The sequence below is a fragment of the Pantherophis guttatus genome, chromosome 2, assembly GCF_059756535.1.
Source record: "Pantherophis guttatus breed Tessera chromosome 2, ASM5975653v1, whole genome shotgun sequence".
Taxonomy (NCBI): domain Eukaryota; kingdom Metazoa; phylum Chordata; class Lepidosauria; order Squamata; family Colubridae; genus Pantherophis; species Pantherophis guttatus.
This window is the reverse complement of record NC_142064.1, coordinates 247,957,817-247,979,445: the sequence shown is the minus strand read 5'-3', so window position 1 is coordinate 247,979,445 and position 21,629 is coordinate 247,957,817. Positions and strand designations below refer to the sequence as shown.

Here is a 21,629-nt window from a genome sequence, read left to right as displayed (position 1 = left end):
GCTTGTTTCCCTCCCTATAGTGGTAGATATAGATGTATGTCTACATTATAGATTTAGATGTAATGTACATGTAGATATAACATATATGCTTCCCTCCATGTAGATGTAGATGTATTCTTGTGAGATTGAGATTCATTAATAATGGAATTTTTTCTTCTTCACTGGCTGTGCAAGCAGAAAAATCTTTTAAATTACAAGGATTAAAAGGATAATTGAGGTGGAAGAAAAGGATTAGTTTTTGAGGAAAGCTGTACATAAACAATGACTGCTCCATTGCCCATAACAAATGTCTTTATTTTATCTCAAGGCATTGTAAAATAAGAACCACCAGTGAAAGAAAATAAAACAAAATATTCCAAAAACAGTCTACTTAAGAAAGTCAGTGATGTCTCTAGCACACTGAAGTTTCTAGATGCAATCAGAAGAGAGCTGGATGGGACCTTAGAGCAGGGGTGAAATTCTCCTGGTTTGGACCGGATCGCCTGATCCGGTAGCAATGGCGGCAGGTGGTTTGGAGAACCGGTAGCAAAAATCCCTGCCCCACCCATGCCCAGCTGAGCCGTGCAATCATCAGAGGCTTTTTTAAAATTATTTTTAAAAGCATTTTTTCTATAACCTCTTCGGCTGAAAAAATGCTTTTAAAAGTAAAAAAAAAAGCTTCTGATGATTGTGCAGCTCAGCTGGGATCATCAGAGGCTTTTAAAAGCATTTTTTTTTACAACCTCTTCGGCTGAAGAGGTTGTAGAAAAAATGGTTTTAAAAGTAAAAAAAAAAAAAAGTTGGCCACGCCCACCCAGTCACATTACCCCACCACCAAGGCACGCCCACAGAACCGGTAGTAATAAATTTTACGTTTCACCACTGCCTTAGAGGTATTCTAGTCCAGGCCCTTGTTCAACTGGTTTACTGTCCTCACTATTAAGAAGTTTCTCCTTAATTCCAGGTTGCTTCTCTCCATTGTTTCTTGTTCTGTTCTCTGGTGCTTTTGAAAATAAAATGACCCCCGCCTCTTTGTGGCAGTCACTCAAATACTGGAATACTGCTTTCCTGTCCCCTAGTCCTTCAGTTCCCTAGACTAGCAAACCCAAATCCTGCTAGGCATTTAATCATCTTAGTTGCTCTTCTTTGCACTTTTTCCAAAGTCTCAACATCTTTTTTTGTAATGTGGAGACCAAAACTGGATGCAGTATTCCAAGTGTGGTCTTACTAAGTCTTTATAAAGCGGTACTAATACTTCACATCGTTTTGATTCTATGCCTGTTTATACAACCAAGCGTTGGATTAGTTTTTTTGGCCCCTGCCACACACTTGCTGACTCATGTTTAAGTGATCGTCCACTAGGACTCCAGGGTCCCTCTCAGAGTTACTGTTTTGGAGCCAGGTTTCACTTAATCTGTACTTGTACCTTTGGTTTTTCCTGCCCAGATAGAAAACCTTGCTTTTCTCCACATTAATTTTTATTTTGTTGGATAGGGCCTATTGTTCAAGTCTGTAAAGATCTTTTTGGATCCTGAGCTTGTCGTCTGGGGTTTCTACCGATTTAGTGTCATCAGGAAATTTGATGAGTTCCCCTTCTATTCCCTCATCTAAGTCATTTATGAAGATATTGAAGACTACTGGATCCAAGACAGAACCTTGTGGTACCCCACTGCTTACTTCCCTCCATGTAGATGTAGTGTCATTAAGGACTACTCATTGAGTACAGTTTGTCAGCCAGTTACAAATCCATCTGGTAGTGATGCCGTCTATCCCACATTTTTCTTCCACTTACTGTGTAGGAATCATTTGTGATCTTTTGAATATTAAGAAAATTCCTGTGGAGGATCAAAACTCACTTTCCTCTAAAACAGCCACTCTGAAGGATCTCTTAGAATTTCAAGGAGGACTGAAAAATTAGCAAAGTCCTGAATAAGCCAATTCAAACCAACAGGAGCCTCTGAAACCCTGACTATGCCCCCACCCAAATACATTTAAATACATTTAAATGTTTTTAATGCAACTAAAGAGAAAAAGAGCTTAATACATGACTAGAATGTAACTATTCCACTGATATTTAATTTTATTTAAATCAAATTTAGACGACTTTTTAGTCTTCATCACACTTTAGAAGAGTGAAATTTGGTGTATTGCTTGAAAAAAAGATTTTAAACATACATTTGGGGGTGGGGGCTTCTCATTGTTCTAGATCCTTTAGAGAGAGAGGAATCCTTCATCCCTTCAGCTCTTCTCACGCATTGTACATTAATGTGCATGTGACAATTCCCTCAGGTTATGAGGCCTTTCACTAAAGAAGGCTCCATGCTTCTCCATACATAGTACCTGCCTCAGGTCGGTTCTACACTGTGGATGCAACTTTGAGTCTTTTTTGGAATTCTTCACATCACAGAGGTGGCTCCCCGTTTCATTTGTGGTCAGGAGGATCACAAGTAATTTTCTGAAATAGTTTTTTTAAAACTCAAGCTTATTTATTTTGGTCCCACTGATTTCCAATTGTCACCTTTCTTGTTTGATCATTTGCAATGTCAGCACAGTGGCATCACTTTGTTATCTTAGTGAGTATCCCTAACTTGGGACAAAAAAGAGAGGGAAGGAGAATCATGAAAAATTAAGAGTAGAAAACTTCTTGTCACTGTTAATGAAATGTCACAATTACCTAAGCGGACAATTCAATATCAAATTCCACCTCACTCTAAATTTTGATGGAACTTGAATTCTCTTTGGATTATATATGTATATTTTAAAAAGTATAGAATTTATCTGCTGCACTATTTCCAACTTTTCTGAGGATAGAGAAAAGCACTCTAATAAATTGGGTGTCTATTAATGAATGAGAAAGGGAAAGATTAGGAAAAAAAGGGAAATTCAAGTCCTTTTGAATGTGATCACGTGGGAAGAACAAACAAGCGGGGGGAGTAGGAATCTTACTTTTGAAAAGAAAATAAATCGTACTTAAATATAGAAACCACCAATAATCGAGGTCATAATTAAAAAGTCACCTAGCCATTGTTTTTATTTTCATTTCTAAATTCATATCCCTTGGTCAGACAATAGGAAGGATCAAGCTAAGAAAAAATTCCTTTGCAAGCTCAGTCTCTGTAAATACAAAAATTCATAAATGTAACTAACTTTCTAGAATTAACATACATTCCCACCCAAGCATATCTCTGTATGGGAAATTAGGTCATTTCTCCTCGTAAAGCCCTCTCCAAAATCCATGCATTTATCTTGGCTTCAATTCAAATCTTTATTGTCAGTACACAACCTATGTGCAATGAAATTGGTTGAGCTCCCTCAGTGCACCCCCCGCCCCAAGACAATACAACTCCCAGTGAAGACAGAAAATCCCTAACCAAATAAATCATATTAACAAAACACCCAGTCCTATTGCACCAGTGTGAACATGTTACACGTTACGCCGGCCCTGCAAGTCCATCGTACTACATAGTTATGATGTTATTTCGCATTCAGAAGTCTGACAGCCCACGGATAAAAACTGTTCTTCAGTCTGTTTGTGCGGCTGGCTATACTTCTATATCTCCTTCCCGATGGTAGGAGAGTAAAGAAGTGATGACCAGAGTGAGAGTCGTCCCTGAGAATTTTCCTCACTCTTCTAAAGCAGCAAGCCCTAGCGATCTTATCTAGTGGTATCAGGGGACAGCCCGCAATGTTTTGTGCTGTGCTCACCTCTCTCTGTAATGTTTTTCTATCCACGGCTAGACCAGCATGCCATACCGTGATGCAATAAGTGAGGACGCTTTCTATTTTGGACCGGTAAAAGGAAGTCCTCAGTTGTTGTTCCACCCTGTTTTTATGCAAGACTCTAAGGAAATGGAGTCACTTTTGGACCTTCCTGGCCACCTGGATTGTGTTGTTTTTCCAGGTAAGGTCTTCGCTGAGATGGACTCTCACTCTCTCTACACAGCCCCCCTCGATGTAAAGTGGGGCAGGTTCCTCTCTCTTCCTCCGGAAGTCCAACACCATCTCCTTGGTCTTGCTGATGTTCAGATGCAGGTTATTTTTTAAGCACCATGTGGATAGTTTTTGAACTTCCCGCCTGTACGCTGTTTCGTCTCCACCTGTAATAAGACCCAGTATGGTGGTGTCACCTGCGAAATTAATGATCACAGTGGATGGGTCAGACGATACACAATTATGTGTGTACAGTGATTACAGGTAGGGACTGAGAACACAGCCCTGTGGGGAGCCAGTGCTAAGCTTCAGTGGGGTGGATATGACAGACCCAACCCTCAGTTTGTGCCCAGTCCCTCAGAAAGTCTTTGATCCAGTCACAGATGGAAGAGGGAAAATCCAAGTCAGTCAGCTTTTCGATAAGGATGCTCGGCAGAATGGTGTTGAAGGCCGAGCTATAGTCTATGAAAATCATCCTGACATAGTTCCCCGGTTTCTCCAGATGGCCCGCTACAGAATGTAAAGCAGTAGCTATGGCGTCGTTTGTCGACCTATTCCCCCTGTAGGCAAACTGGTATTTGTCAAAGTCCGGTGGGAGCATGTCCTAAGTTATTGGAGAACCAATCTCTCAAAGCATTTCATCACTACAGACGTTAATGCAATAGGTCTGTAGTCATTTAGGCAGTTTGCTGTTTTCTTCAGGACAATAGTGGCTGCTTTCAAGTATGGTGGAACACAGGCCATTTGCAGGGAAATGTTAAAGAGTCTTGTCGGGACCCCTGCTCATTGATCGGCACAATTCTTTACCACTATCCCCAGCACCACATCTGGGCCTGCAGCTTTGTAAGGATTCACAGCCTTCAATACAGCTCTCACTTGGTGTTCATAGAGAATGAGTGGCTGGGAATCAAAAGGCCGGCGGGTAGCGTCTACGGGATCGGGTCTTTTCACCTCGTAGCGGGCGAAGGTGTTCAACTCCACCAACGAGGTATCAGCGTTGACCGTGTTCCTCGTGTTGCCCTTATAGTTAGTTAGATACTGCAGTCCCTGCCACACATGCTTCAGGTTGTTATCTGCCAGATGGTTCTCCACCTTATGTTTGTATTGTTGTTTAGCCATCTTAATGCCTTCTAAGATTTGCCCTGGCCTCTCTGTAGTAGTGAAATCCAATTTTTTTTACTACCGGTTCTGTGGGTGTGGCTTGGTGAATGTGGTGTGGCCTGGTGGGTGTGACTTGGTGGGCGTGGCAGGGGAAGGATACTGCAAAATTTCCATTCCCACCCCACTCCAGGGGAAGGATATTGCAAAATCTCCATTCCCACCCTACTCTGGGACCAGCCAGAGGTAGTATTTGCTGGTTCTCCAAACTACTTAAAATTTCCGCTACCAGTTCTCCGAACTGCTCAAAATTTCCGCTACCGGTTCTCCAGAACCTGTCAGAACCTGCTGGACTTCATCCCTGCCTCTCTGTATATATCACTATCCCTTGCCTTAAAGGCAGAATCTTGGGTTCTCAGAAGCGTCCGTACCTCGGTAGTCATCCAGGGTTTATAATTCCCATAGACTTTAATGCACTTATCCGTTGTCACACTGTCCGTGCATGCTTTGATGTAAGAGAGTACAGCATTGGTGTATTCATGCAGATCACGATGTTCAAATACACACCACTCAGTAGTTTCAAAACAGTCCTTGTTAAAGTTGATGGTTCTAGCCCAATAACTCACTAATCAAAATATATTTTATTTTCAAGCTTTTATTTTAGACCTGGATAGATCCTAGGCCTCTTTAATCATTAAACCTTTAACGTTACGTTTCTCTCTTATAGATACACAACTGGAACTGCACAGATTTACCTCAGAGAGACCTTTTTATACCCGAGGGGAGGAGTCAGGAATCAGGTAGGATTATGGAAATGAGGAGGCGTGCATTATTGTTAACCCTTGCAGAAATGTAAGAAGGTAGAGATACAGACAAGATATAAACAAGTTAGGCATTTTACATAACAAAAACCCCTCTAAATGTCTAACTGATGGCTTGTACATAATATATACATATATATATATATATATATCCAAAAATTAATATTGATGAACATGAAGATAAATGGTTTATATACAAACGTGAAATTTTGACATGAGGTATGAGTGTTGCTTGTTGGGTAAAGGTTTGGTAAGTATGTCAGCTACTTGTTCCTCAGTGTCACAATGTATAGCTTTAATGAATCCGATTTCTGAGAACTGTCTAACGTGCTTACATTTAATATCTATGTGCCTTGACCTCTGTCCAATGGCATCAGAATTTGAAATTTCAATGGCAGCTTTATTATTCTCGTAAATGATTATAGGATATGATGGTTCTGTCCATATGTCACTGAGCAGATCATCAAACCAAATTAGATTATTTGCTGCTTTAGATAGACAAATGAATTCTGCCTCGGTGGTGGAGGTAGCTACTAGTTTTTGTTTTCCTGTATACCAATGGATTGGGCAATTATTGAGAAAAAATACATATCCAGAAGTACTTTTTCTATTTTTAATATCTCCTGCCCAATCTGCATCCGCATAACACGATAATTTGGGTTTTGTGGATAAGTTAGGTTCAAGGCATAATTGGGCATTAATACTATGTTTTAGATATCTGAGCAATTTCTTTATAGCATTCCAGTGGAATGTGGTGGGATTACTTACATGCCTGGATAATAAGTTAACAGCTAAAGCAATGTCGGGTCTAGTCCAATTTGCAATGTATAGTAATGATCCAATCATGGATCTGTATAATTTATTATCAGAAAAGGGCTCTGCTTCATTGTACATATTTTTCAAAAAATCTTGTTGCATGGGAGTTTCGCTGGGTTTTGCTTCTGACATGTTGCATTTTAATAAAAGTTCTGTTATTTTCTCTTTTTGTGATAGTCGAAAACCTTTACTTGTTTTTGTTGCTTGAACTCCCAGATATTTGTCTATTTTTCCTAATGATTTTAATGAGAAGTGGTTCCCTAAATCAGAGGCGAATTTCTCACATTTAGCTTTTTCTTTACCTATATATAATATGTCGTCCACATAGACGAGGATGCCTTCAAAAGATCCCTTCTCTCTCTTTATGAAGAAGCATTTGTCTGCAGAGGTGGCGGTGAAACCCATTGAGTTGAGTGCCTTAGATAGGCACTCATACCACCTCTTGCCAGATTGTTTTAGTCCATATAGACTCTTATTAAGGAGCCATGTGTCGTCTTTTCTTTTGTTGTATCCTGGTGGAGCTTTTACATAAATTTCTTTGTCCAGTTTTGCATGAAGGTAGGCAGTTTGGATGTCAAATTGAAATACTTCCAACCCTAGGATGGTGGATATTACGAGGGCGCTCTTGACACTTTCAGCTCTGACAGTTGGGGAATAGGTATCTGTATAGTCCTCTGGGTACTTCTGAGCAAAACCCTGTGCCACTAGCCTTGCTTTGTACAATACGTTGTTGTTTTCTAGGGTCTTGATTCTGTACACCCATTTTGTCCCTATGGGTTTTTTATTTTCAGGTGTTTGTGTTGGTGAATATACTTACAGGTCTCGGAGACTCTTCATTTCCTTTTCCATTGCTTCTTTCCATTTTTCTCTCTCCTCTAGGGGAAGTTTGAGTATATCTTCATATGAGCTGGGTGTTATGTTGTTGGTTTGTATGGACATGATGTAGTCCTCGAGTCTTTTGGGTTTTTTGTTTCTACTCTCTCTGATTGATCTGTCATTTTGTTTGTTTGTTTCGTGTAGGCATTCAGTCTTTTCATCAGTGAGTTTATCTATGTTCAAAGTGGGGTGTTCTTCCTTCCATTCTTTGACTTTTATTTCATGGTGTTTTGGTTTGTATGTTTCTGTTTCCTCTTTTCCTTCAGTGATCAGCCGCTTATTCTCTTGTTTCTGTGTATGTGTATTTCTATTGGCAAAAATGTCATTGGAGTGTAATCTTGACCAATTTGAGTGTTCATGGAAGTCAGCTGATCTTGATACAACAAATTTGTTGTTCTGATCTAAGAATCTGAAACCTTTTGTTCCTGGTTCATACCCCATAAATCTCATTCTTTTGGATATTTTATCTCCCTTCCTTCTTGTCTGGCGATATGAACATCAGCGGGAACGCCAAATACGTATAGGTGGGCCAGGTTGAGTTTTCTTTTGTACATCATTTCATAAGGGGTTTTGCCAATTGAACTAGACCATAATCTATTTAATGTGTAATTTGAGTAATGTAATGCTTCCGACCAAAATGATTTTCCCATCCCAGCATCCTCTAGAACACATCTTATCATGGTTTGGAGTACGCCATTTTTTCGTTCTGCTACTCCATTTTGAAAAGCTGAGAAAGGTGAAGTAAAATGTAATATGCCTCGTTCTCTTACCCAACTCGTGAATTCTTTAGCCATGAATTCTGAACCTCGATCAGTCATTAATTGTTTGATTTTTGTATTGTGTTGTAATTCGATTCTTTTGTAAAATTCCTTAAACTTTTGGAATGCTTCATTCTTGTGTCTGAGTGAGTATACATAACCATATCGACTGTAGTCATCTACAATGGTTAGGAAGAATCTTTCTCTATACCTAATGGATGGTCTCAGGGGTCCTACCAGGTCCATGTGTACCAGTTGGAATATAGAATCAGTGGTTCACTCTGATTTCTTTGGTCTTGCTTTGACCTTAATTTTAGAACATTTGCAAACAGAACACTCCAAGTAATTTTCACAATTTTTTACTTTTAGACCCTCGGCGCATTCCAACATTTTTTTGACAATTGGGAAACTAGTATGCCCTAATTTTCTATGGAGAATGTGAGCACAATTGTTATGCAAGGGTTTGCCTACAGACATTTTACTTTTACTTGGTGAATTACACTTGTCCGTTCCTTCTGTTTCTTTGTTTCCTTCTGCCTTATCAGCAGAGTTTATGTTAATGCTTCCCTCCCTGTTTTCTTTGGGTGTAAAGTAAGGTAGTCCGTCGTGTATGATTACTTCCCCAATGTTTGTCCCCTGATTTGATACATATACTTTGCCTTTCTTAAACATCACTTCGATGTTTGTGTCTTGTGTGAGTTTTACTGTTGCTAGCACGTTGTATGGAATATCTGGCACATGCAATACCCCCTCTATTTCTCCTATTCCTGGGACATGCACACTTCCTTTACCTATTACTTTAGCCTTACTCTGGTTGGCTACTTTGATCTCAAAATTTGTTTTCATGAGTGAGGTGAATAATCTTGGGTCATGTGAGGTATGGTCAGTGGCTCCCGAGTCTAGGAGCCACATGTTCTTGTATGTTTCTAGTTTGGTGTTTGAGTTCTCGTGTTTAAAACCATACATTGATTCAGAGTATCTATCTCGTGAGCTGTTTCTATGCTCGTAATTTCTCCTAGTGCTGGGAGACCAACCACGCTCTCTCTCTCTAAAAGTTCTGTTATCTGGTGAGCTTCCCCTTATGTGCCTTCTTCTGTGCTCGGGTCTCTCCCTACGATCAGTGTATCCTTTGTTTTTGTAGTTCCTGGGACAATCTCTTTTTAAATGGTTTCTAGAACCGCAAGAAAAACATTCCTGTGAATTGCTTACTCTATCTTGGAATTCAACTCTCCTTATAGGTTTGGGTTCCATTCTAGATATATGGCGGTCCCTTCTCAGGTTGTCTTCTGCAATTAATCGATTTGTGAGTGTGCTCAGGGATATCTGCTCTAAGTTTAGGCTATCTAATTGTGTTACAAAGTTGTCCCAGCTAGAGTCCAATGAATTAATAATAATACTCATCATGCTTTCTTGAGTTATTATTTCCCCCCTTTGTAATAGTTCTGCTCTTGTGGCATTAAGTTTCAATAGGTGTTGGCTCATGGGGACCCCTGGCTTGAGTTTTGCAGAGTGAAATTTCCTGGATATTCTAGTGGTGGTTGCTCTGCTTTGACTGTAGAATAAACTATATAATTTTTGTATAACTTCATACACAGTTAGGTTGTTATCTATGCTAGGGTACATAGAGGGTGGTATACTTGTTAACAATAGACAAAATGCTTTGTGGTGGATACAATCAATTTCAAATGACCAGGGTTTTTTGGAGGTTTAGAAATTAAGAAAAGTACATTTTCTCTCATAAAAATAATTTGTAACTGTTGACTCCATTCTAAAAGGTTTCCTCCATCTAATTGTAATTTTGGAAAATTAATAGGCAGTGTTCCAGAATTATTATAATAATTACTTACTGGGGGTAGCTGTCCATGGTCTGGGATGTGACTGAATTCACAGTAGGGCAATGGTATGCTTGGGCTAATGGAAAAAAAACTGTCAGTAAAAAAATTTTTTTCTATCATTGCAGGTGAGTACTGCTCATGCGCGAAGCCCATTTCGCGCTGGGAGCTATCGGGTGAGGAGCTCGTGGCTGCTGCTCCTAGGCCTAGGCCCAGGCCTGCCAATGGAATGCTGGGATCACCTCCTGCACACCTGGATTCTACGCTGGATGCATGGATCTGTCGCTGGGTGGCTGGATCCCCGGTGATGACAGGCAGAAGACGCGGCGGCAAGGCGGTCGTAAGACGAGGATCATCGGGGTTCGAAGTCTCTGCGGCGGCGACGGCAGCAGCGGCGAGTCTCAGCCCATGGATGATGGTCCCTAGATGATCAGAAAAACCTGGTGGAGGTCGTATTATAGGTGAGTTGTTGATATGATTTTCTTTTCTTGGGTCCCGTTCCGGCAGTAGTATGGGTGGTGAGTTCGAATCTTGCCATGTAATTGATTTGTAGGCGGTTGTTTTATTGCTTGTAGTCATGTTGGTTAATTTGCTGTGTTAAATTTGAATATTGGCTTTCTATTGGTTGTTGGCCATTCCAAGATGGCTGTCGGAGCGGGAGCGCGGGAACAGATTCGGCTATTTCTGGGTTGTCCGACTGAGGTGGCTTATCTTTTTCTGAAGTGGTGATTTTTCTAATCATCGCTGATGCTTTGGCAGTTGTTTCACGGCTTATTAAGAGGTTTTGGAGTTTAGCGATAAGACTTTCTTCGCTGTCCTGCATCTCCATTAACCTCATTATGGATAGTCTTAGCTCATCACCTCTTTGTGATTTTTCTTCTTGTTGGTCCTCGTTCCTGAGCAGCGAGGTTTGTTGTCTTGCTCACCCTCAGTTAAAGTAGTTCTTGTAGTGGCATCTTTGGTTGTCAGCTGTGCAGCCATTTTCTTGGTGAAGGCTCTTGTGTTTACTCTGTTTATATTTTCAGAGTAAGCATTTGTTTCAGTCATTTTACAGTTATGGGCAACCATCCTCTAGCTACCATTTTGTTAAAGTTGATGGTTCTAGCTCAATAACTCACTAATCAAAATATATTTTATTTTCAAGCTTTTATTTTAGACCTGGATAGATCCTAGGCCTCTTTAATCATTAAACCTTTAACGTTACGTTTCTCTCTTTTAGATACACAACTGGAACTGCACAGATTTACCTCAGAGAGACCTTTTTATACCCGAGGGGAGGAGTCAGGAATCAGGTAGGATTATGGAAATGAGGGGGCGTGCATTATTGTTAACCCTTGCAGAAATGTAAGAAGGTAGAGATACAGACAAGATATAAACAAGTTAGACATTTTACATAACAGTCCTGCAGCTGACTGAGAGCGCCCTTGGGCCAGGTTTTAACCATTTTCATGGCTGACCGAGTTCTTTTCCTGAGAGGGACATACTTCGGGCATAACAGGAGTGAAATATGGTCGGCTGTACCCAGGTGAGGGAGGGGGATTGCTCTGTATGCCTGTTTCAGGTTAGAGTACACACAGTCTAAAGTGTTCTCCCCTGTGTGGATCTTTGATGGCCAGTAAGGTGATTCCTCTGACTAAAAGTATTTCCACATGCCCTGCATTTATATGGTTTCTCCCATGTGGATCCTTTTATGGGAAGTAAGGCGAGTGCTCTGACTAAAAGACTTTCCATATTCCATGCATTTAAATGGCTTCTCCCTTGTATGGATCCTTTGATGGTATGTAAGAGAACAGTTTAAGGTGAAGCCCTTTCCACACTCCTTGCATTTAAATGGCTTCTCCCCTGTGTGGATTGTTTTATGGCCAGTAAGGTGAGTGCTCTGACTAAAAGATTTTCCACACTCCGTGCATTTAAATGGCTTCTCCCCTGTGTGGATCCTTTTATGAATAATGAGGCCACTGGGTTGGCTGAAGCTCTTTCCACACTCCACGCATTTGTATGGTTTCTCCCCTGTGTGGATCCTTTTATGAATAACGAGGCCACTGGATTGGCTGAAGCTCTTTCCACACTCCATGCATTTGTATGGTTTCTCCCCTGTGTGGATCCTTTGATGGGATTTAAGAGAACAGTTTACACCGAAGCTCTTTCCACACTCCATGCATTTATATGGTTTCTCTCCTGTGTGGATCCTTTTATGAATAATGAGAGTTCTGGGTTGTCTGAAGCTCTTTCCACACTCCATGCATTTAAATGGCTTCTCCCCTGTATGGATCCTTTTATGGGAAGTAAGATCACTGTGTTTGTTGCAGCTCTTTCCACACTCCATGCATTTGTATGGCTTCTCCCCTGTGTGGATCCTTTTATGGGATTTAAGAGAAGAATTTACACTGAAACACTTTCCACACTCCTTACATTTATATAGTTTCTCCCCTGTGCGGATTCTTTTATGGGCAGTAAGATTGCTGCTGCATCCAGAGGTCTTTATGCATTTATAGGGCTTCTCCCCCATGTGGATACTTTGATGGGATGTAAGATTACTCTCTTTGTTGAAGCCCTTTCCACACTCTATGCATTTATATGGCGCATCACAGGTGAGAATTATCTTATGTCTCACAAGGGATGCAACTTTATGGAATCCCGTCCCACAATCCATGCATTTATATGGCTTCTCCTTGTGGTTCCTTTCCTGAGCAGTAAAAGTCTTCCTTTCACAGAAGCTCTTTCCATTCTCCAAGTCTTTCTCCGGATCCTCCCCAATGGGAAGAGTTTTTTCTGATGTTAGAGACCCATTTCCCTGAGAAAATGGGAAAGCCCAATTGTATTTTTTTCCATTGTCTTTGCATATATAATCTTGTCCTTTGGATGTGGATGGATAGTGTTCATTTACCTCTAATGTGTCTTTGGATAGTTTTACACCTTTCCTCATATATTTTTTCTCTATTTTTCCCCCTTCCTCAAGAAATTCCTGCATGTGAGCCTTAATGGAAGATGAGCTTTCCTTATTCCAATTATTTGACGGGTTTCTCTCCTGCTTTTGGAATTCCATTTGAATTGCAGGCTTCTTCATTATCTCTCTATGTCTGAGCACTTCAAATGATTCCCTTGACTCTTTATGGTCCTGCTCGTTATCACCTTCAAGGGGAAAGAGAAATAAATAAATATGATAGCCAGGTGTTAAAGAAAAAGATCAATCAGTCGAAAATCATCATTATTGCCTTCTGAAACTTTTCAAATTCTAAGATATAGCATGGTTGATTGCTTACAATGGTATAAATGATAATTCTCATATTAATGAAGCATAAAAGTTTTAAGAATAGCTAACATTCTTTTCGTTTATAATTATCCATACATATTCAAATCTCAACAAGAGTCAGCTCTGAGTTAAAGAAAAATCAGAGGAAGCATCCAAAGATGTATTAGGAGAAAAACTAACATTTATTGGAAGGGTGCCAATTCCAACAGAGACTTGTGAGAACTAAATCTCCTTTGAAATTCATATTTAAACTCCTCTTTTTCTCTTTACACAAACTATCTTCCATTTGCATTTTGTTTTTTATTTACCAAAAATCACATGATTGAAAGGGGGGGGGGAACTAGTGTTTTTCTATTAAGTTTAGCTGTATTTTTGCAATGGAAAACCAGCATCATTTCACCCCTAATTCTAAGGCGCATGATAGAAATCAAACAGAAGTAGTTAACCCACTTACCTGAACGACAGGGCGTCATAGTAATAGCACTTAGACTTCTATACCACTTCACAGGGCTTTACAGCCCTTTCTAAGCGGTTTACAGAGTCAGCATATTGCCCCCCAACAATCTGGGTCCACATTTTACTGACCTCGAAAAGATGAAAGGCTGAGTCAACCTTGAGCCTGGTGGGATTTGAACTGCCAAACTGCAGGCAGCCGGCAGTCAGCAGAAGTAGCCTGCAATACTGCATTCTAACTACTGCGCTATCATGGCTTCACAGGAACTGATATGGAATTATCTGGGCCAAAAAAGCTGAAATCTGTGATGGAGTTTAGCATTACATCAAGCCAAGGAATTACTTTGGCACTGACATGTCTAAGTAGAAATAGAAAATACACCAGATGTGGAGTGGCACAGGATGCATCTAAACAGAATGCCACAGATCTATTTCCTTCCTAGGAGCGGGAGAATGGCATATTTCTACCTGCTTCCTCTCCAGAGATGATATCTATTTGAGATTTTTTAAAATAAGAAACAGCCAGTGGTATCCAACTACAAAATGTCTTCCTGAAGTCTCTGACTGAAGAATAAGAAACACCCTTACCAAGAGAGGCCACGTTCCTGTAATTCTCCAGCATGACTTCCCAATGCAGAGCTTTTTGGTCAGGATCCAGCACAGACCATTCCTCCTCGGAGAAATACACAGCCACCTCCTCGAAGGAGACAAGGCCCTCCTGACAGGGAAAGAGAGTACACAGAAGGTCCAGGAGGAATTGTAAAAAAACCTGGTCCTATTCAGTGGTGGGATTCAAATAATTTAACAACCGGTTCTCTGCCCTAATGATTTCTTCCAACTATCAGTTCACCAAACTGCTCAGAAAGTTAACAATCGGATCTCCCGAAGTGGTGTGAACTGGCCGAATCCCACCACTGGTCCTATTGTTTATAAATTCCCCAAGCAAAGCTATGCACCAAGGTAAATGGCTCTGCTAAGTAGCATTCCAGGATTTATGTGAGAAAATGGACAGAGAAAAGGTTTGGATTGAAGACATGTTTTGGGAAGTGTCATGTCACAATTTATAACTTTATACTGTTGTTGCTCTCTTGCCCCATCTAGTGGCTGGAGAGACAAACAGGCCCCAAGTATATTATTTGGAGCTGACTCCACCCATTTACCAATCGGCCTGCACTCTCAAACCAAATGCATGCTGGGAAGCCAGACTCCATTTTCTTTAGCCTTTGGAGAAGGCGGAAGCAGCCATCTTAATCTATGGCACATGGTCATCCAAGGAAAAACTCACATCCCACACACAGAGCATCGCTAGACTGAGATTCAAACTGCTTATATTTATTCATTGTTAAGTTCAGCAGTAACTGAATACTGTCTTATCTTATATTTGATTCTCACTATATGTATTCCGATTTCTTTCAGTTTCACCATACCCTGTTCTCCCAATAAAGCATTCACATATACGCACACGGTCCGTTTTATTGGAGGATAGTATGGTTTTGCTGTATGTCGAGCTGCACACAGACTAACATGCAGTAGGGGCAGAACAGGAAAGTTTTAGCAATTTTACTGAATCTGCAGGACTTTTAGTGCCAATCAGTGAAAGTAACACCAGTTTCCTTCTGGATCGATTGAGCTACCATCATCCATCCATCCATCCATCCATCCATCCCTCCATCCATCCACCTTCCAGAAAGCATCAAAGACATCTGGAATCAATTGGTATCTGGGGTTCCAAAACTCCACCTATCAGTGACCCCAATCCTTCCTATGTTTGCAGAAGAAAACATTTCTGTGTTTGGAAGGGGGATTCTTTGCAGCATTTTAGTAAATGTCTCATGGTGTCCCAAGAAAGAGCAATCCTGTCTCTCTTCAACAGCTTCATGAAAGTTCTGGGAGAGCCAAGCCAGGAATTTGTTTCTGGTCCTCCTCACATTGTAAGGAAGCTGCTTGTAGCCTGAAACATTGACTGATTGGAAAATAAGAAAGCGGAAGAAATATCCCGAGGAGGAACTTTTTTAGCTTTTGCAAAACTGGACGGTTTGGCGTCCAAATTCAGGCATAAATCAAATCATTAGAATTGCTAATGTGTATACTTAGAAGTTTTCTGCATCCTTGCACAAACCCAAGTCAAAGAGTTACCAAAAAAATGGGCACCCTGAAGGATTATTTGAAAAGTGAGTAATTAGCATAAATACAATTGTAATAATAATAATTGGAAATAATTAGCAGTTATTTAAGGTAGTTGTCTTTAAAAAGATTTCCTAAAAGGAACCTACTTTAACTTTTAATCTTGCTCAGGAACACAAAAATAAGCCAACCCAAATAAGAAGTAAAAATGGAAGGAGACTCTCTACGTACATCAGCTTGACTTTCTGAAGGAATGGGAGCATACAAATCTAATAAATTAATTTCCTCTTACTTGAACTGGAGTTTCAACCACTGTTTCAGTTCCACCATCAAGAAGGGTCAACTTTCTTCTATTCTTAACTGAGAGGGAGACAGAATTTACACTGCATAATTCATAACGTAGGAGATGGTGTTCTATAGAAGACATTCAGAAGATGAGACAGTTGAGATCTCTCTGGGGAATGTGAGAGCCTTGTATTACCTCTGGTCATGTCCATATTTAGATCATCCTGAGAGATCCTCTTGAAAAACATTTCTGGAGATGAACTTGATGGATGCCACCTTCCCTCAGGATCTCTGATCTCCATCATGAAGGACTTGAAAAGGTAGGCAGGAAAGAAGAATTATTATTAATGGACAACATACATCAAAAAGTGTATTCTTCTTCTGTGAACACCCCTCCAAAGCCCTGGAGGTCTATCACTGAGGTTGGAAATTAGGAAAGCAACAACTATCACAAATAACAAAACAATATCCTACAAAAATTAGAAGTATCTCCACGTATAATGAATGCCAAAGAACACTGGTAGGCAAGGGTTAAGAATTCAAACACAGTTAGATTTAGACTATTAGGTTTAATCAATACTGAGCTCTCAAATAAAAGTTTCTCACCTGCCAGTCCATCCTCTCCTTTTGTTCCACCACCTGGCTCAGGAGGAAGCCTTCCACCAGGGCCACCGCCTGGGAGCTGGTCTCTGCTCCGCACTCTCGTACCCAGCTCTCCATCTGCAGGGGCAGAAGGGCCAGGAACTGCTCCAAAACAACCAGGTCCAGCATCTGTGCTTTTGTGTACTTTTCTGATCTCAACCATCGACTACAAAAAGAATGGAGTTGGCTGCAAAGTCCTCGGGGACCTCCATCCACCTGGTGTTGGAAGTTCCTGAAGTTCCATGGCTCAACTTCTGAAAGGGTGGTTGTCTCCTTCAGGATTTTCTTCCCAGTTCTTGCACAGATCTCCTCATAGGTCCAAGGCTGACCAACAGAAGGGCCTTTTCCAGTTCCCTCACTTGCTAAAGATTGGCTTTTCATTCTTTCTCTGTCCGGTAGTGCACCTCCAAAGGGGTCCCTGGGAATGTTTTGGATCTTGAAACACCTTTGCATTCATAGTCCCATTCTTGTAGCAACAGGTCAAGCAAGTCTTTCAGCTGTCTTTCTCCAATTTTTTTAACTCCAAGTGAGGTAGTATAAATGGTTTCCTATTTCTGTGAGATTAAACACAAAATGGTGGATTTAACCCCTGAAGAACACTCATTCCAATGGAAAGATATATTTTTCTGAGCTAGTACAGGACTGCAAGCATTGAGGATCAATTTTTCAATTTGTTTTTTTCTCGAAAAGAAGGGCTTGCTTTATAAAAACCTAGGTCTGCATTTACCTACAAAGAAGGTTTTACCCAAGATGCCAAACTCTTGGGTAAACAAACCATGAAAGTTAAATTTTTAAAAAATGAAATGCCAAAAAGTGACCAGCTGATGTTCCCTTTCTTCACGGTTCCTTTTTAAGAGCCAAATCACATGAGACACAAGGGTTGGTGAACCTGCAGGTAGGTTCACAAAAATATGTAAACCCAAACAGGCTAGGCAACCCCAGAAGGTGAGTTCACATGAGACACTGAGGTTGGGGATGTCCTGGTTCACTCACCCTCCTAAGAGAAATTGAACTCTGGAGGATCCAACCCTATTTTAGTCTCCTCCAGCACAGAAGGAGAAGGCGGGCACAATCTCCTCCAGTTCCTCCCTTGCAACCATGTTCTTCTTTCCTGCTCCAGATTTGCCCCCCAACCTCTCCCCATCTCCGACCTCGGAACTTTCTCCAGGCTATGGGGGGTGAAGGATTCCCCAGGACCCTCCCTCCTCTCTGGGGATTTGTTCCTGAGCACCGCTTCCCTCTGCCTGCCACCTGCGTGGAGAGGGGCGGCAGGGGAACATGGGATCCGGGCTCTCCCACCCGCAGGACTCAGGAGATTGAACCTGCATGGGGACTTGGCTTCTGCCCCTTCCTTCTCTAGCACCAGCAGCTCTGCACCCCTCCCCCCTCTTTGCACGCGGAGACACTTCTCACACTCACACCAGCCACTTACTCTTCCCGCCTCTAGTTCTTCTCCCTTCAAGGCTTTCCGGCACCCATTTAAACCTCCTGCGAAGCTCAAAGGGTTAAATAGAGACGGAGTGTGGCGTCAGATCCAGTGAGCTCACTTCCCTCCCATTCTCCTATGGTAAATCACCTCTGGCCTTCGCCCTCCAGTGGCCGAATGGTGAATCGCACGGCGTCCGCTTCTCTTTTTAGAGAGACTCACTTGGCGGATTCTGGTGTGCAGGGAAGGTGCTTGTGTAAATAGTGGAAATGGTGCATTTTCCATCAGGACCCCAAAAGAAGGAGGATGCTTCCCTCTGATCAATAACCCTTCTTTATCCAATTCCTTCTGACAGTGTTCCACCGATGTGCACCCTTTTACTTTTAAGTAGGGTTCAGTAGAAAGCTACATCCTTTTATACAGGGAACAAAGCAGTGGTGAAATCCAATTTTTTTTACTACCGGTTCTGTGGGTGTGGTGTGGCTTGGTGGGCGTGGCTTAGGAAAGATACTGCAAAATCCCCATTCCCTCTCCTGGGAGAAGGATATTGCAAAATCTCCATTCCTGTCCCATTCTGAGGCCAGCCAGAGGTGGCAATTGCCGCTTCTCTGAACTACTCAAAATTTCCACTACCGGTTCTCCAGAATCTGTCAGAACCTGCTGGATTTTACCCCTGAAACGAAGGGATCTAGAAGAAATAGGATTCAGCCTTCTTACTTAAAAGTTTTAAAATATAGAATAGAGTAAGTAACACAGTTGGAAGGGACCTTGCATGTTTTGTAGCTCGAGCAGGAAACCCTGTACCATCTCAGATAAATGCCTGTCCAATATCTTCTTGAAAAACTGCAGTGATAGAGCATCCAAAACATCTGGAGACCAGCTGTTCTACTAGTTAATTGTTCTGTCAGGGAATTTCTCCTTGGTTCTAGGCTGGATATCTCTTTGATGAATTTTCATCTATTATTTCTTAGCCTACCATTGGTCCTTTGGAAAATAGGTTGGTCTCCTCTGTGACAGCAAACAGCACTCTTTACTAGCACTGATGATGTTACCTAGTTAGGGTAATGAAACGTTTGCAAGAAAACAAGGAAGCTCATAGAGCACCAAGGACTCCTAATGACCCACAAGTTGATTTATAATTTTCTCTTTGTCTTGTAGGAAGTTAGCACTCACCCCTTTCCTAGAAGAATGAAATATTTTAGGAAATATTAAAAAGGCAGAATATTATGTTTCCTTGGATGAGAAATGGAGAAGCATGTTTTAAAGACTAAGCAGCTCACCTTCTTGCCCCACCCCCCACCCTTTTTCAATGGGCCATCATCTGCAACACAATAGGACCCATCTACCAACAGAAATTCACCACATGGCACCTGGGAAGATTACATCATCCAGCAAGGCTACCTAAAACCCCCACCCCCTGGGAGTCTGACAACCAATCAGGATACTCTTTCTGGGCCCCAGGAAATTCAAAGCTAGAGAAAGCATAAAACCCGGGGACTCGCTGTATCTCATCCCTTTTTTCTGTTCAGGAACTCAAACCATGTGATCCTGTCCACCATTAAACCATCTTTCCAAGCAGTCTCCATGTTTCCAGTGTCTTTTTCCCCACTTGGAGCAGAACCCAGAAGGATATTTTACCAGGCAGGGCAAAATCAAACTGACAGGCAGCCCTTTTGTTCTCAAAGAGGTTGGCTGGAAAAGGTCTGTCCCAAAATAGATCCACAGACCTTTTTCAGCACCTCTCCCATTGAATTCTGTGGCAGAGGTTTGTCCCCTTCCCTGCTGGCTTTCGTATTTATTTTCTGAGGAAGCCAGAAGAGATTTTTGCACATGATGGGAGGTGTGTGTGTGTGTGTGGGGGGGATTCGTCATAAGTAGAAATCAGATGCTAATAGCGGAGATCACAGTCATGTGACTATGAGGGCACTGCAAGGCCCTAACTTTGGACACTGGTCATAAGTCCCTTTGTTCAGTTCTGTTGCAAGTCCAAGAGGTCGCTGAATGAATGGTCATTGAGTGAGGACTACCTGTCAACAGCTTCAAACCAGCATGAATCTCTGAAACCTGAAACATACTCTCCCACCCAAATCCTACCAATTTTTTTCATGTATTACTAAGTTTAAATGCAATTGAAGATGAAGAAAAAATAATAATGTCAGAAAGGTAACCACACATTGATGTTTAGTTTTACTTAATTAAAAATATTTTTTTTTCTTAGCCTCATCACATCATACAAAGCAAAATATGGCCCTAATATCTGAAAGTCTTTGGCATGTGCATTTTGGAGGCTTCTCGTCATTCTGGCTCCTTTTGTTGACATAAGATAACAGAATAACAGAGTTGGAAGGGACCTTGGAGGTCTTCTAGTCCAACCCCCTGCTCAGGCAGGAAACCTTATACCCCTTCAGACAAATGGTTGTCCAATCTCTTCTTAAAAACAGGAATTCTTCATCCTTTCAGCTGTTCCCACACACTGTACATTCATCTGCCTATGACAATTCCCTTATGAGAACTTTGACTGAACCTTCATACAGGTTCACTCAGGTCTCAGTTCTACACCGTGGATATAAGTCTGATTATTTTTACTATGTTCACATCCCAGAGGCAATTCCATGTTCCATTTTTGTTTGTTTGGTCAGAAAAAACTGAAGTACTTTTCTGAAGTAAATGTCATGTTATTTTATGTAGATCCCCACTGATTCCCAAAAGTCTTCCTTCTTGCTTGATCGTTTCTAACGTTAGCACCTTGGAGTCACTTTCATTCTTATCACTTTCATTCTTTTTCTTCTTTCTATCCCTAACTTTGTACAAAATAGAGAGGGAGGGAGGGAAAGAGGGAGGAGAGGTAGAGGGGGAGAGAGAGGAAAAATTTAAAGCACAAATTCACTTGCTACTTTTAATATAACATTACTATTATACAGTAGGACGATTCAATATAAAATTCTACCTCACACTGTGAGCGTTGATGGAACTTGAATTCCCTTTGATTATCATATCGATTCAAACTCCAGAACCTCCCTGCTGCATCATTTCAAACTTTGTAAGGGCAGAGAAATTTAGCATCCTCTGATAAACTGTGAATATATTAAGGAATGAGAAGGGGGGAGGGAGGAATTGTAAGATTAGGCTAAAGAAGGCATGTGATGGCCCAGTAGGCCCGTTTTTCTTTCTCACCTGGCTCCAGATCCTCTCTATGCATCTGGGGAGGGCGAAAACAGCCTTCCCCAGCCCCTCAGAGGCGCTCCGGAGGCCTGAAACAGCCCATTTCCCAAATCCCAGTTGGACAGGAAGTGATGTTTTTTGCTGTCCCCAGCCTCCAAAGCCTCTCTAGAAAGC

General features: G+C 41.4%; 1 protein-coding gene across 1 annotated transcript in view; it reads right to left on the bottom strand.

The window, feature by feature from the left end:
- Positions 1-18,464, bottom strand: part of LOC117660034 (uncharacterized) — a 34,074-nt gene extending 15,610 nt beyond the window's left edge. The window contains 8 exon segments of the mRNA XM_087883782.1: positions 10,972-10,973; positions 11,745-11,782; positions 11,784-13,242; positions 14,405-14,534; positions 16,233-16,300; positions 16,422-16,536; positions 16,832-17,421; positions 18,300-18,464. Of these exon segments, the coding sequence (XP_087739908.1) occupies positions 10,972-10,973; positions 11,745-11,782; positions 11,784-13,242; positions 14,405-14,534; positions 16,233-16,300; positions 16,422-16,536; positions 16,832-17,320 (2,301 nt within the window). The 5' untranslated portion in view covers positions 17,321-17,421; positions 18,300-18,464.
- Between the last annotated feature and the right edge of the window lie 3,165 nt (positions 18,465-21,629).